Source organism: Plutella xylostella, chromosome 26 (assembly GCF_932276165.1).
Source record: "Plutella xylostella chromosome 26, ilPluXylo3.1, whole genome shotgun sequence".
Classification (NCBI taxonomy): domain Eukaryota; kingdom Metazoa; phylum Arthropoda; class Insecta; order Lepidoptera; family Plutellidae; genus Plutella; species Plutella xylostella.
The window spans coordinates 5360629-5377501 of NC_064006.1; the positions used below are offsets into that span (position 1 = coordinate 5360629).

Consider the following 16873-nt stretch of genomic DNA (forward strand, 5'->3'; position numbering starts at 1 on the left):
GTTGGTGTCTCCTTAATAAAAACTTAACAAACGAGCATTTTTTTGGCGATCTTCGCCGCTTTGACTGAGATAATTTCTAGCGCCGGAAAATACCCACCTAGCGGTGTAAAATTAAACAATAATATCAATGAATGATTGGAGATTGCTGTAGACACATCAAAGATGGCCTTACTATATCCAAAAGCTTAATATATTTACTTTTATAGTCACAGTGCCAGTTACTGACGCATGCCAGTTATACCACGATTTACCCTACTTAATAAGGGGCGCCTTTAGACGTCTTCATAATTAATTGACGCAATGTACCGTTTCTGGGCTATAAGCTTAGCTGGGCATTCGGCATCCCCCGTCTTGTGATTGCAGGGCTTGTTGAAGTGGAGGCAGGTTGCACATTTTGGCGGCTCAGCTTTTTTGGTGCATTCACCCAGCACGTGGCCTCTCTCCCCGCAGTGGCCGCACGTAGCGACCGTCTCCCGGTATGGGACACTATGGGTGTCTTGCATCGTTAATCGAAATTAAATCTATGACTATTTAATTTTGATTAACTTTGTTGTGCAAGCCACCCTAAAATTTAATTTAATTTAATTTAATTTTAAAACTGAAAATCTATATTTATGACTGGTATAAACAAGCACTGTTCTTATCCTAACTAATATTATAAATGCGAAAGTAACTGTGTCTGTCTGTCTTTCTGTCTGTCTGTCTGTCTGTCTGTCTGTCTGTTACTCTTTCACGCCAAAACTACTGAACGGATTTGAATGAAATTTGGTATACATACGGTCTAGACCCTGGGAAAGAACATAGGCTACTTTTTATCCCGGAATTCCCACGGGAAAACTATTTAAGGCGAAGCGAAGCGCGCGGGATCAGCTAGTTTTTTATATATTTTGATACTTTGTTGATCACCTGCCCACCGGGCGAAACGGAATTTCTGTGACAATAAAGAGCCATACTAAAGTAAGTAGTCCATTTTAAATTGAAACCACAAAAACAAGTTTACGAGCGCCATATGTTTTCACACTGTCATAAAGTAACTAAATAACTACACAAAAACTACCTTTTCGGTTCTTCGCCCCTCGTCGACTCGCTCGCTTGTCATCGCAACTAAACAATAGGCCGCGGATATCGATAAATTTTAATCGAAAGCATCGATAAAATATACTTAAATCGTGTTGTGACATTCATTTAATTGGAATTTATGTATGAAAACGCCGGCCGCGTAATGCGCAACTGCAGTTCTGTTTTCTAGCGTTTTAGGACAGAAACACTGTAGCATAGACTAATATTAGTATATGACTGTAGGTAGAATGTTTTATTCAGGAAAGAAAATGGTGTATAGGCAAGTAGGTATAATCCTAATTCTAACTAATATTATAAATGCGAAAGTAACTGTGTCTGTCTGTCTGTTACTCTTTCACGCCCGAACGGATTTGAATGAAATTTGTTATACATAATAATATGGTCTAGACCCTGAGAAAGAACATAGACTACTTTTTGTCCCGGAATTCCCACGGGAAAACTGTTAAAGGCGAAGCGAAGCTCGCGGGAACAGCTAGTATATTATATTTAGTGCTTATTTGTTCCCTTTGTTTTTTCATTTTTGTAACTTTTAAAATGGTACCTACGTGATATGTATCTTTTAGTAGAGCAAAACATCCATCACCACAGATTGCATATTTCAAGAATCAATTACCTAACAATACCTAACTACGGTTGGCCGCTTCTCTCAGTGTTACTAAATTTAATTACAAACCATACCCTAAATCAGCATTCCTAAAGTATAAATTGAACTCGCGCAGTCGCAGTCGATGCATCGGGGCGGACTCGATCGGCACACTTTGTCCACCGAATAGCTTCCGAATGGTTTCCGGTGTAGATTATAAGGTATTTGTGTCCCTCTCTTATCTTAATTTCTTAATTAAGCCCCAGACTTGTTCTTCTGAGTTAAGGGCACCGTTTTGTCCGTAATTGGGCTGGAAGTTGTGAATATTTCTGAATAATCAGCGTTCCAGAAGGACGATATTTTTTGTTTCGCCGGCCAGTTTGTTTGATGTTTCGGCTGCAGCTTTAAAATTAGAACTATTAGTTATCCGGCTTTTAAAAAGCATATCATTTTATTTATTCTGCTTTTTGGAATTTAATTAAAAGTAATGCCTGCTTAAAATGGTAGTGTAATAGCATGGAAATTATGCATGCACGCTCCCATAATAATATGCTCTAAACCAGGGGTCGGCAACCTTTTGCTATAGCAGGGCCACTTAAGTTGCCAGAGTTTCAGTGCGGGCCGCACTTATTTTTATATCTATAGGTTCGGGCATGTATTTCAAATAAAACGCATATATCTTCATACAATCATGTCTATATTAATTGAATTACTATACAGATAATAACTAAAACTAACAAAGAGCGGTGGTAGCTCAGTCGGGTAAGCGCCCGCTTCTCACGCCAGAGATGCGGGTTCGATCCCGGCGCTGACATGTACCAATGAGTTCTTTTAACTTAAGTACAATGTATACCATCGCTCTTACGGTGAAGGAAAACATCGTGAGGAAACCTGCATATCTAGATCTAGCACATCTAGATATGTGAACCCACCAACCCGCAGTGGACCAGCGTGGTGTGGAAATGGTCCAAGCTTAGGAAGGCAGTTTAGACCTTGGGGATATGCACAAAGGTTCCATTCGAGAGAGCCAGGTGCAGGTACTTACACCCCCACAGATAATAGAATAATAGAATAGAATAGAACAAATAATCATAAATTAAACATAAAAATAACAAGTGCGATTTTTGCTGCTGCATTTGACTTGCAAGTTTTTTAACGTCTGCTTTCATTTTAGTAGTAGAAACGTGCAGTATCGCTTCTAAATGTTCATCCGTTAACCGCGAACAATTCTTATTTTTGCGGTAGTTGAGTACTGAAAAAGTCTGCTCACACAAATATGTACTACCAAACATAGTTATTATCTGCTGAGCAAACTTTTTCAATTCTTTGAAGTTTTCAGAGCTCAAACCTCCATAGAATTGTATCAAGTCTGTGCTTTCTTTAAATGCAGTTTTAAGTTGGCTATTACTTTGCAAATCTACAATATTCATTTGCAAGTAGCTTGGTACCTCACTAACATCAATTCCAAAAGGGTTTTGGAATATTTCCATGTTAAGGGAGCTCTTTTTAAAATCGGTGAATCGATTTACAAACTCAGTTTGTAGTTGTGCTAACACTTTTCTCATTGTGATATTTTCCCACACAAAGTTATTTCCAGCTTCTTCCACGGCTTTCTTGCAATTGGGAAAATGGTCAAGCTTTTTTTCATCAATATGCTTGATAAACAGTTTCAGTTTCATCTCAAATGACTTGACATCTGAATACATGTCGCAAATCAATTTATTTTTTCCCTGCAAACGTTTGTTGAGCTGGTTCAGTTCCTTAGTCAAATCAGTTAAAAAACCAAGATCGATAATCCACTGTTTGTTAGTAAGCTCTTCCACTGGCTTTCCTTTCATCTCCATGAAGTTTCCAATTTCTTTTCTCAAATCAAAAAACCGTTCTAAAACGGCACCTCGACTCAGCCACCTCACTTCACAGTAGTAAACCACGTCACCATAATCAGCCTCCAGATCTTCCAAAAACTTTTGGAACTGACGGTGAGTGAGTCCATTTCTTCTTATATAATTAACAGTGGATGTTACAGTATCCATTATTTCTTTCCAGGATATAACTTTGGAGCACAATGCCTCTTGATGGACAATACAGTGGAAAATCAACGGCACAGTAGATCCAGAATCTTTCACTTTGCTGATGATTCTCCCAACAACACCTTTGTTTTGACCGCTCATGTTCTTGCCTCCATCGGTAGTGACACTTGTTAACTTTTCCCAGCTTAATTGCAATGAGTTCAGAGCTTTTTCCACATGGTGAAATAAATCTTCTCCTGTAGTCGTACCTTTTAAACTGCACATTTTCACAAGCTCTTCGTAAACAGTAAAGTTTTCGTCAATGCCGCGAACAAATATGAGTAGCTGTGCTGTATCCGACACGTCTGTACTTTCATCCATCGCTAAAGAGAAGCAGTCAAAAGACTGCGCCTTGTCCCTGAGTTGTTCACACAAATTAGCACCCAAGTCTTCAGTACGTCGGGTGCAAGTTCTCGCAGAGAGACAAAGATTTTCAAATATTTTCTTTTGCTCTGGGCATATTTCTTCTGCGATAGCTAAGGCACACTCTTTTACTAATTCACTATCGGTAAACGGACGTCCACTTTTTGCTAGAATCTCTGCTACCCTGTAACTGGCACGAACATTCGATTCGCTGTTGTCTGCCACAACTTTAAATATGTTTTGTTGACTTTGTAATGACGATTTCAAAGTGGAAATTTTCCTTTTTCGTATTTCTCCTTCAAGACAGTCAAATTTAGCTTTGTGCTCAGTGTCGTAATGTCGTTTCAGGTTATATTCGTGAGATGAGACGTGAGTTTCCGGCGAATTTCCACAACCGAATGAGGCGAGAGCTGCACGCGCAGCTGTTATTTCAACTAAAGCCGGTCGCTTTGGATTTTTCGCCGCCGCACACCTGCGTCTAATCAAAGACTGCCGCCGCCTATTGTCTCAAAGAAGCCGCCTGCCTGCCACCGACGGCCACGTGCGGCGGATAAACGCAAAATAATTTTCCAAGAATTGAATAAGTACAGCAAATATATGAAATAAGTAGTAAGGTACATTTTTATTACCCCCAGGTGGGAGCGAGCTTTCAAGAATCTTAACTATATGGCTTAGTATAATATGGCCTTTTGCTTTGGTATTTTTTTCTTTCGGACCTCAGGCTTGCGGGCCGCACTGAGTTAGTCCACGGGCCGCATGCGGCCCGCGGGCCGCCGGTTGCCGACCCCTGCTCTAAACGAATGAAATCTCGCCCATAAATCATCAAATTAATTCAAAATTTTACACTAACACCCAGGCTTCGTGGCTCATTATACTTTTCAACATCTCATAATGAGGTATGTGGTGCCCTGTTTATGCATCAGATACATGTTTAGGTACAAAATTCCTCAGCCCAGGGCGGTACCGGAAACTAACAAACACCAACATATTTATGCCACCCTAGTAGCTCTTACACCGTTATAATGTAAGTTGTTTACGTTTGCAACCGAGTTGGGGCCTTGGTAAATGACCAGGGTATCATAACTCAAAGGTAGGCGTAAGATATAACACTTTATGCTGACTGAGGGAATGTGATGTTTTTCAGGCGGGTGGAAAACAAAACACGGAAGCCTTATGTTATGTGGTAAGCTGACAGTGTGGAAAATAAGACAATCGGAAAGATTTCCAAGATTGCCAATATTAACAGAAACCTTTATAAACGAAAAAACATGGACTAAGTAATAAGATATTCTTGATTTTTAATATTATTTGCGAAAGTTTATAAAGCTCCTATCTCACTCTACAAAATGTATTCCTTTACAAACAAAACATAGGAGCTGTGTGAATAGCGAAATATTATTACAATCATTTTTATAACGCACTTTATTTTGATTTTGAGAAAATGTGGATAATACAGAAAGCTATTCAAATACGTGGCATTAGGGAATTCCTGAAACTGTGAATATTGTCTCATATAACCGATACGGCGAAAAAAAAATCGGCACAAAATGCTCTTATTAAAATAATTTCCCCCTTTCTATGCCAGTTGCGAGGCAACGAGTGTTTCCGAGCAAAACCTATGGATTATGGACGATTTTCATGGAATAAAATATCGTTATCATGGAAATCATTACATAACTAAAATAAAATTACATACCTAAAGGAATATACCCACGACTGTACGTAGATAACTATAAGAATGAGCAATGAAAAAGTTGCAGTGACAATTTAGCACCAAATTACTCCACACGGAAAAGATTAGCTAAATGGCGCCGTCTACAATATTGAAATATACTTAAGTAAACCTACTTAAGTACATTAAATTTAACAGCGTATCAGAATATTTTAGCAACTAAATATTAAAAAGTAAATATTTTTTTAAATCTCACCTCACTTCTTTTCGCTCTACAGTTTGATAGGTTACGACTACATAAGCCAATCGCAGCCGGATGAGTTTAGGTATTGTTTAACCGAATAATATGATAATGGATACACTATTATGGATACAGAAAAGTATAATTTCATGGAAACGGAAAACCCGTGCGCCATAAAAATAATACCCGGTTTCACATTGAATAAATCTATATTTACAGCAAAACTCTCTACTGTTTTCTTCAAATAAGATCTACAGTAAGTTTTAAAGTTTACTAATGTTATTATTAGTAGTTATTAGTTTACTTAGTAAAATGTTTAGTTTAGATATTTTTATTCAATGTCTCTTCATTATAAAGATAGCTGTAAATACCTATAATTAAGTGAACACTTTATTTAGTATTTTATTTATGTAGCCTAGATGTATTTACCAAGTGTATCATTTGTTGGTCTTCAAATAAATAAACAGAAAAAGCAGATTAAACTCTATTCTATAAAGTAACTTAAGTATAAATTTTACAGATTTTACATGTAAGTATGTCATTTCACAAGTAAGCACATAAAATTTATGTCATTACAGCATGTTTTACAGCTATTAGCTCTACAAAGTATTTAACGATCTCGTTAAAACACTTTCGTTTTGTTTTGCTCAGTGTTTCCATGAACTTCATACACTTATTTGTTAGTTTCAAATAGCAAAGTACCAAATTAAGTACCTAGTTACTTGTACTTGTATGATTCTCCTCTAAAAATCCACCTGCCTAGTTTTTACTTTGTTATATAAGCTACATATTTTGTTTTGATAAGAGGCAGATATAATAGCTTTTGTACTTAGGTAGGTAATAGTCATTATGTTTAACCTACCTAAGTACTTATCTATTTTTTATTGAACCCACAAGGAAACCCTAGCCTTAGCCTACTCTCTTTCCAACAAACTACAATCGCAATTTCCCTTAAAAGCTAGTAGGATGGTACTTAATGTTCATAAAAAGCCTTTACGACACTATTTCGGCTAACCCAATAGTCCCGTATAAACTGACGATAGCAAACAAGTTAATACAGCAATAACGATCTATTTATCATGGTTAATAACGCCCGATCCATTCCGTTTTACGAGCCATAGATAATTCTAGAATCTTCCCCTCGTGTAGGGTGACAATGTACCGCCCACTTCTTAAATTATGGTCACCCTCGACATGTGTGAATGTTTCTGTGTCGCAGCATTCTTTGGCTGTTAATGTTAAGGTGGGGGTGTAGACACTTCCTTACCGGGTGTATGTTATTTAGTGTTGTATTTAGTGAACTCTCTACTCCATGCTGCTCCGAAGCCTAGCACGGGGCGCAAGACGCACACGCCAATAATGTACCTAACGTATATTTTCCAGTGCATGGTGAGTGTGAAATATGATAGTATGGTTTTTGAGTTACATAGGTATTTTTGGTTTAATGGTCATGTAGCGTATAGCTGATACAAGATAGATACGCTTCGAGAGCGATTGCGTCACTTCATCACGATAACTTTGTCACGTCTCATCGTGCGCGTCTTGCGCCCCGTGCTCGGCCTGCGGTTACTGTTAGATAATTATGTTACCCTTAATTTGTTGAGACTTTATAGTTACAAGTCAGCTCTTCGAAAGTTAACCCCTAGTTTCCAGCCACACTGCTCGCCACTTTATACCTATTATGATTATGCCATAAATTCAGTCAACGAAGAATACTTTCCTACGGGTAGGTAACAACCGTCTGGGTAAAGCAATAGAAGTTTGCCAAATAAACAACCATATGTGATGTTTTGTTTTGTCCACAACTGTGTAGACTAAATTCTGTGTCCTCAACAGTATCGGACGGCTTACGTAACGGTGCACACTGAATTATTGTCCCTAGTCACGCCTTCTTACCGGGCTACCCTTAGATTAAAAATATACGAACAGGATGGAGTGTCAGTGCCAAAGAAACATCTCGACCAATAACAATCCACTGAGCTGTTATTTGGAATTAGTTAAGTTAGAGCATTGATTAGTACAATATATGTACTATATTATACTAATCAACAAACAAGTAACACCTAATGACGACTATATTGAACATAGTCGTCATTAGGTGTTACTTAACACCGTTTGTCAGTAAACAACATTCCGACAGTTTATTTCTATTAAGTACAGTGAAACCTGGTTAAGTGGGACCTGGATAAGTGAGAAACCTCCATAGCTGGAACTTATGCTAAGGTCCCTTTGGCATACATATTTACACTTTGGCACTGAATTACCTCTGTTAGTGGGACGAGGCAAACCTCTATATATGGGATTTGTTCTTTCGATTTATCATCATAGTTACCTCTATAACTGAGACAGCGAGTAAATTTTATATGCATAAACCTCTGTAACTGAGATAATAATGTTTGTTTTACTCATTCTTATTCTACCCACAAATTCCACACGTAATTCCAAGTACGTAAGAACACATTTGGAGCTTCAGTTCAGTTCAGTTCAATGTATTTATTAATCAATTACCTTCAGTTTTAGTTTCGCTTTACTATCATACAGATGTTTAAATTTGAAAAATACCAAAACGAAAGCTACAATCTTTATCATTAATACGTGAAAAACTGAATTTAATATCCGTTTATGAAAGAGGGAAAACACGCAAAAGAGTTTGTGCTGAATTTTAATTAATGAATAAAAATTATATATTAAATTAATTTTATTTAATGATTGCACCTGTAGTAAACCTGAAATAAGCTGTATTCTCACCTCTATTAATGGAACCCTCTGTAAATGAGACAGATATTTATTTATACCTGTATATCTGAGACACTGGGTAAGTGGAATACCTCTATAAGTGAAACGATATTGCAGGACCCTTGAAGTCTCACTTAACCAGGTTTCACTGTATTTCTTTTTTAATCTACGGGGCTACCTCGTGCCTCATAAATACCTCTTACCTCCCCTTGTAGGTACAACGGCGAACGAACCTATAGTGCTTATGACGGGCTTGTGTCACTTATAGCTTGACAACTTCGTGCGCGACCCTCCTTGCGGGGTGAGAGACGTGGCGGGGGCGAGGTAGCACGACATGCTACACACGTAGAAAAGTGTGCCCGGATTAATCTCGCGATAGCTTGTAACTATTTCTGACGTAATGTAAGAGTAAGTAAAATTTTATTCTATGAGTGTTCCCGTAAATGTCATATTTAGCTTAAAATTTATAGTTTGACAGCATTAAAATGAGGATGTCTACCTTCAGAATATCTACCAATTTGAATTTATTTATGTTAAAGTGTTTTATTTTATAAATCAATTTCCATGTCACTTTCATGTTCACTCTCTGTTTGAACTTGTTCATCGTCGTCGTCATCCTCATCTTCATTATCGTTTTCATTAACTTCAATTATAAATCTAAAACAAAAAAAAACATTATACCTACTTTGAAGTTTAATGTACTAGAGTACGCCAGTCATATTAGTTCAGTGTATACCTAACTATAATATTTCATGTTTAATTTACATTAAATTATAAATAAACAATAACATACCTGTCCAATACATCGTCAAATACTCTATCAGATTTAAAATATTCGTCTTCATTTTTTATGACATGGTCGTCACAATTTCTCCACTTTTCAGGCGAATAATTAGAGAAAAGCAACTCTACCGATACCTAATAAAAATATAATGATAATATTAAAAAGATACCTAAAGAAATATTCCAACGATTGTGGAGGCTCCGGCCTCAACACTTACGACTAATGGTCGGCCTTAAGACTAATGGTCTCAGGATCAGTGGTCTCATGTGCGTCGAACTCAGATTATGACAGATTTTACAACACATGTGGCCGCCTCGACTGCTCGGCCGAGACTGCCGTAATAATGACGTGCATAGCACGCGTTGCCCTTTCCCGATACCTCACCCGCTACCCGCTGTCGTCTTGGGTACCTCGTCCCCTCCGCGTCTGTCACCCCGCAAGGAGGGTCGCGCACGAAGTTGTCGAGCTATAATTACGTATTATTTGTTTTTTTTTTTAGGAGACGCGGTGTAGATGGTCGAGGAAGTCAAAAAAACATTCGATAAACATTAGGCATGCTTAAATACCTAAATAACATTAAATTAAGACTTTTGTTAGTTCATGGCATTTTAACGAAAACAATAACAGTAACATTTGTATTTATTATCTCCAAGAATCACTATAACAACTTCACAACCTCGCTAATTCCACTAAACATCGTCAATAGCAATTCTGCAATAAATCCAACATGGCGGCGGGCGGGGCGCCAACATCAAAGCACTTCCGGTGGCGCCGGCGCCGCGAGGCCACGCCCCTTCCTGCGCACGCGTCGCTTTCAGAAATTTCAGCCACAGACATATATTACACTAGATGTCCCAAGTATACGTAATGTGCGTGTCAAAAGTTTGATCATATGATCAACTTTGGATCAAAAATTTAGTTCCGTCCAGCTGTCATTATCAGTGTCAAAAATAATAATTCCCATACAAATTTCGGCACGCCTGGCCCGGTTCTCATAGAAATTAGTGCATTTGTTGCATCTAGTCATATATGTCGGTGATTACAGCATTGAAAACAGCATGCTAAATAAATTTCTCTATTGTTTCTTGTAAGTTTCAGTAAGTGGGAAGTTTGAGTTATGAAATGCTTTCTTGTTATCTGTACGTTACAACAGTACTTAGTTGAATAAAAATATATTTTTTTTGAATGCTATTTTCAGCCAACCGTGGAATCGTTTAGCAGATTGCTGAGTATGTTTACTTACTTTTATCTACACACACACTGACGCCAACCATCGCATTTTAATCGATCACTTTAGCTGTACAGAATATGAATCCAACTCAAATAATTGAATCTCAGCTCACGATGGGCATTAAAATCATTCGCAAAAAGGCGATGGAGGCGGTAAAAAATTCAATTACCGTCGGTGTCAGTCGATGGCGATTTTTGCCGAAAAACCTGTCCACATACAGAGCTGTAGCGAGTCTATAGAAAGGCTCTTTCAATTTCCACTGCCCGCCGTATCGAGGGCTCTGCTGTTGCGTGCACAGTACTCCATCTCCAAAGTTATTTTATTAAAGTCTGTTTTTTTTTTATCTCAGATACTAAATTCGGAACGGTTCATCAACCGTCGATTTTCCCGCGATTAAGTGACGTGACACTCGTTCTATTGGCGGGACACTTCATCATGAACCGATCAGAATCTGTCAATTTATTATCTGAGATTAAAGAACCGACTTTAGTTTATTTTCTCCTCGTCTACTTAATTATTATGGCGGTTCTTACACTGTTACGAATCACGAAAGTAATTTGCTTCTTTAAAGTAGATAAAACTTCCCACATGTTGAGCTAAACTTCAGTTTTCTAGGTGTTATAAGTTTCAATGATAAAAAAAATTAAATTTTGTTTGTCTTTGGACTGTAGTTACCTACCTAACCCAACTTCAACTAGCTATAAGTTAATCAATTATTTGTGATTATTGTCGGCACTATAGGTCTATAATAATACCACTATCTTTATGTAAAATTTACTGTAAATGACTGTTTGTTGCTAGAATATAAATAAATAAATTCAATGATAAAAACAATTGAAATTTTGTCTGTTTGGTTTCTATTGGGGTATAAGGACTCTTGTGCTATGGGGCCGTCCATTAATCACGTGAGGTCGTTTTTCCTATTTTTTGACCCCCCTTTTTGCTTTTTGACAAAAAATTAATACACGTGATGTCTAACGAGACCCCCCCCTCCCCCCTAGTGATGTTTCGTGAGGTTTTCCGTACCCCCTCCCCCCCCCCCTTTGAGCCTCAGGTGATTAATGGACGGCCCCTATGACAAGTAAGTACCTACTTACATAGCTAGGTTACTGTCCAAGATTCACTCTGGTATCACGAGTCCACTTCGCTGGCTTTTTGGCATTTTTTTCCATCGACATCACCTATTCAAAATTTCGGGGATGACGTCAGCTTTCATTTCACGGACGTTACTGTGTTTTGGTTGTGTGCATGGTGCATTTCTCATCAATTATGTTATTGAATAGTACAAACAATGATGTTCTCATGTTATGATGTTTTTATCTTACGATTACGCTGAGTTGACAAAGGAACTTTAAGCTAATGTCAAGTAAGGTTGACATTAGCTTAACGTCATGCTGCCTCGCTTTGTTGAGTAGGTAAGGCGAAAATATAAGGTGAAACGTTTAGCCAGTCAGATTAGTTATAATTGTGTACAAATGAGTTCTTTAGAATTTACGAGCATTGTTTAGCATCGCTCTTACGGTGCAGGAAAACATTGATAACTAGTACTTACAACCATTTTAGTAAGTCTATGTACCTATCTATGTTATGAAATTCCCTTACAGAAAAAAAACATACAATTCTCATAACATCAACGAAAACCAAATTCCCTTCGACATTCCATCCCAGGACTCCTGTAGAGAAAATCCGAAAACAACCAAAACATTTCCTCTATTATTATTGACATTTCACACAAAACTATTAAGTATAACTTACCACAAAGATTAAGCTATAAAACTCCCACACGCTTACATCCAAATTAAAATTTATTATAGCTTTTTTTAATGTGAGAAAGTCAAACAGCCTAAGCTCAGGCTTACTCTTGTAATATGCTCATTTGAATTTTTTATTAATAATCGTCGCTTGTAAATCCCTTCTGAATAATAACTAGTGTGGGGTGGCACCGCAGCAATAATGTTGTATATTTATTTCATTAGATACGGACTTTAATTGTGGTTTTGGTCCGTGAGTATTATGCTCGTTTTTATTAACCAACAATGGCGGTGCACGAAACGCGAGTAATGAATGACTAATGAGCTTGGTGCTAACATAATACTCGTACTATACTATATACTTAATAATTAGGTTTATAGTTTAATATTTAATTAGTTAAGTATATTATGTACTTACATAGAAATAGACTACTTACAACATTCAAGCTAAATCTGACTGTACTTGACTACACAACACACAGTGCTATTACAAATCCAATAAACTTCTACAACTCGCAAGCAATTTAACAATATTCCGTAAAGAAGAATATCAGTTCTAAGTTTGACATCTGTCACTGTAAGGGCCGGCGCTCACTCACTCTCATGAGCGATCGCTTTATCGCTAAACTTAATTTCCTGAGCCCGCGCCAAACAAATTCCATCCGTTTGAGCACAATGCAGCATATTTGCTTATCTTTAATTGATTTAGTCTCACCCTCCCGACGATAAGGATTAGCGGCATTCAGTTTGACTTTTACAAGGGTGATCGTGGCCCCTTAACTGGGGTTGTGGCAAAGATAATGTAGAGACGCGGTTCATGTATGCCTACATGTAGGTTGGCTCTGAGACGCTTACGACTCTTTGTACATACTTATTTTCATGTTTAGACAAAATAAATTAAGATGATTAATAAGTATATTCAAAATATTTAAATATGTAGTACCTATATACTCAGTGATTTCAGATCAAATGTAATATAAGTTACCTACTTACCTACCTACCTATAAACAAAAAATATAATTCTAGGTCATGTGAGTCATGTCATGTCATAGATCTAGCAGTAAATTAGAAATTACTTGAGCACTAAACAACAGACTTAGAAAGCAGAATTAAAAAAGTATATTATAACTTATAACCCCTTGATAACAACGAAAAAAGATACTGTATAGTAAAGATGTAAACTTGTCTCATCTACGCCATCTAAAATCAAAAATCGGCGAAAGTCATCAGATTTATTTAGCGGGCGCGTGGCCAGTATTATCGGCGTGCGTTCGTAATGCGATATAGCGATGGCGGATTACAACTATTATCGCTTTTATACCGCGGGGTGTGCACCGGCCCTTAGGGTGCTGGGTAAATATGCTTTATGCCCGTCAGTTGTTGGTGTGAAAATGCTTGTTGGTTTTGGTAACTGAGCTTCTGTATCCAGGGGGATGTGTTGGCTTAGATTGTGGTCGGTGGCAACTTTTGACGTGTAAGTTTATGTAATAAAAACAAACTTTGGTACGCAAAAGGTTTGAATCTGACTGGTTATTTTAAAATATATATTACATACAAGATATTAAGCCTCTCGATACAGCGAGGTAACTCAACCAGCCTATAGGCATAGAATAACAAGTACAGTAGTAAGTACAGTAGTACTAGTACTTGTTATTCTATGCTTTAGGGCACCTTCTCCAGTGACTGTAGCGACCTGGCTCACGTCTTCTATTTACTCCGGTAGATACTAATTAGTTTTATTGTTATTAAGTATTAAGTACATCATACTTAATTGAAAAGGCATTATGATGACAATAAATAGTTACACTTCATTGAAATATCGATTAATACAGTTAGGCCTACACGAGAGCAAGAGTCAGTATAAGTATTCCAAAAAAGCACCCTGTATATGTAGGTAACTAATGCAAACACGACCATGGCAGATGCATTTTTTCATTGCACTTGGGTGTATATAATTATGTCTAGTAGGCAGTAACTTTCCCTCCCCTTACCCTGTATAACGTTATTATGAGTCTCTTTAAGAAGAGACAATACCGAAGCTTCTGAATCAATCATCCAACACATTCATCAGGTACCAGGGCAACATGAACCAAACGGAGCGAGTCGTCGATAACGCGCTTCACTGCTAATAACGTTATAATATCAGCGGTGGCGGTAACGTTACGCGTTATTACTCGTACCTGCTATCTCGCGGCCATTAATAATATTGGCGCGAAAAAATAATGACAGGCATCGGTGGCTGTTTCCATTAGCTGGGTACTCACCAAACGATCCAACAGGGTCTGATCAAGTCTGATGGCGCGATCCAATGAATTTGCGAATATTTATTTATTTTTATTTATTTATTACTATACCCTGGATCGCGTTGGATCGTCTGGTGGACAATCACAAAGCTAAAAACTGTCCTCATTTTTTTACTGTCCAACTGTTTTAAGTTCAACACAGTCGTAGAACTGGGGTTGTTATTTATCGAGACTGACATCTTTTGCACTGATACTCCATCTAATCTAGTTCATATTAAAATATCGTTGCATAATAGGGAAGTAGTACCTAAGTCGGCACATATCAGACATAGTTGAGGGTAGTTAAGAGTGGCACCGCAGAAACTTACCAGCAGATTTAGCAACCCTAATATATTTAACCGCATTATTCCTGTGTATTCTCGGACAATGGAAACTGGCAATTCGCGATGATATTTCACCTTCAGCTTGAGGCCCTAACTCACACAAAACAGGCGAAAAGTTACAAATGAACTTACGTTAATGACACGTGTTAGATTTATAGCGTTTACTCAACGTTCAGTGCACAATAATTTAATCTTGGATTACCGATGTATTGTTTTTTCGTGACACAAAGGATGGTGGTGGGATTCGGCAGATACAAAATCATAAAAATACAACCATAATTATTATAAACTATGGAGAGCGTGGTAAAAAAGGTATAAGGTAGGTAAGTATACTCGTTGTTTTGGGCTGGGCTTTGGCTGTTGTTTTATAAGTTATAGCTGTTCCCGCGCGCTTCGCTTCGCCTTAAAAAGTTTCCCGTGGGAATTCCGGGATAAAAAGTAGCCTATGTTCTTTCCCAGGGTCTAGACCGTATGTATACCAAATGTCATTAAAATCCGTTCAGTAGTTTTGGGGTGAAAGAGTAACAGACAGACAGACAGACAGACAGACACAGTTACTTTCGCATTTATAATATTAGTTAGGATGTAGACTTATACAAAAAAGTAAAGGATAAGTATAAAGGATGTGTATCTGCCTGCCCGTATGTGTGTTTGTTTACCCCACTTCTCACATCAGCTCATCTGCCCGTTTACCGTCGATTCACACCTCACCAGCCAGTTGTCTACATGCTAGTTCAGCTACTGCATCAATTCGACTACTAATTGTTTTGACACACTCACTCATGACCACCCGCGTTGTGTGACTACACGGATGGTAGTCACTACACGGATGGTAGTCAACACCGGTAGTTAGAAGGAAGCCTGTGGGGTTACTACGACCGATCATTAGCAATCAACAATCCATAAGCAGCGTCGCTCGCCTGTCAAACATCTGTCAGATCCATACAAGTTACGTCAGATTAGACAGGAATGTTCGGTGGTGGTTAGTAGCAGTAGCTCATACAGGTAAATATATTTTTATTTTATTCTAAACACTTTATTGCACACAAATACGTTTTTTTTTACTCTACAGGTTTATCATACATAAAATAATCATTTGCATACAAAGGCCTTATTGCCAAAAAGCTATTTCTACCAGCTAACCTTTGATTTGAATGGTGAAACCCAAAGGACGAAAATAAAAACCCCGAGTAACCAGTTTCCTAATAACCTAAACCTACCATCTTTACAGAGGCCAGTGAGATTCAGTAAATATTGACCAAATAACAGAAAGTATTCTCTTCTATTGACAAAGACTCTCAATTACCTTTCCAATTATCTTTCATATTGTTCAATAATATGATAGTGCTAATAGGTGTATACGGTGCTGAACAAGTCTCCAGTGTATGACTTGTCTGAGATGTTTGACAGTACCTAAGCAATAAACTTTGGTAAGTTAGTTTGGTAATGTCGATAATAATCGAAGGTTGGCTGGAAAAAAAAGATTTTTGGCAATAAGCGCCTTTGTGTGCTAATAATTTAAGTCTGTAAACCTGTGTTGTTAAATTTTGTGAAAATAAAAATAAGATTAACGGGATAATTTGCCATCGGCATAAGTATTCACGAGGATTCATTAGTATTCTTTAAATATGTACTTACGTTTACATTTAGGTATGTATGTCATGGCTCTGACCAAAAGTTTCCTGGAAGATATCGCTTTTAGCGTTACGGCCGCCTATTCTATAAGAATCCCAACTG

The 16873-nt window shown here is 37.7% G+C and overlaps 1 protein-coding gene across 1 annotated transcript; it reads right to left on the reverse strand.

Moving 5' to 3' along the window:
• Positions 1-272: 272 nt before the first annotated feature.
• LOC125490640 (general transcription factor II-I repeat domain-containing protein 2A-like) lies at positions 273-4053 on the reverse strand. Its single transcript, XM_048630486.1, has 2 exons — positions 2809-4053; positions 273-470 (listed from the first exon to the last, which is right to left on the reverse strand). Exons 1-2 carry the CDS (start codon positions 4051-4053, stop codon positions 273-275), a joined length of 1443 nt encoding a protein of 480 aa, XP_048486443.1.
• Between the last annotated feature and the right edge of the window lie 12820 nt (positions 4054-16873).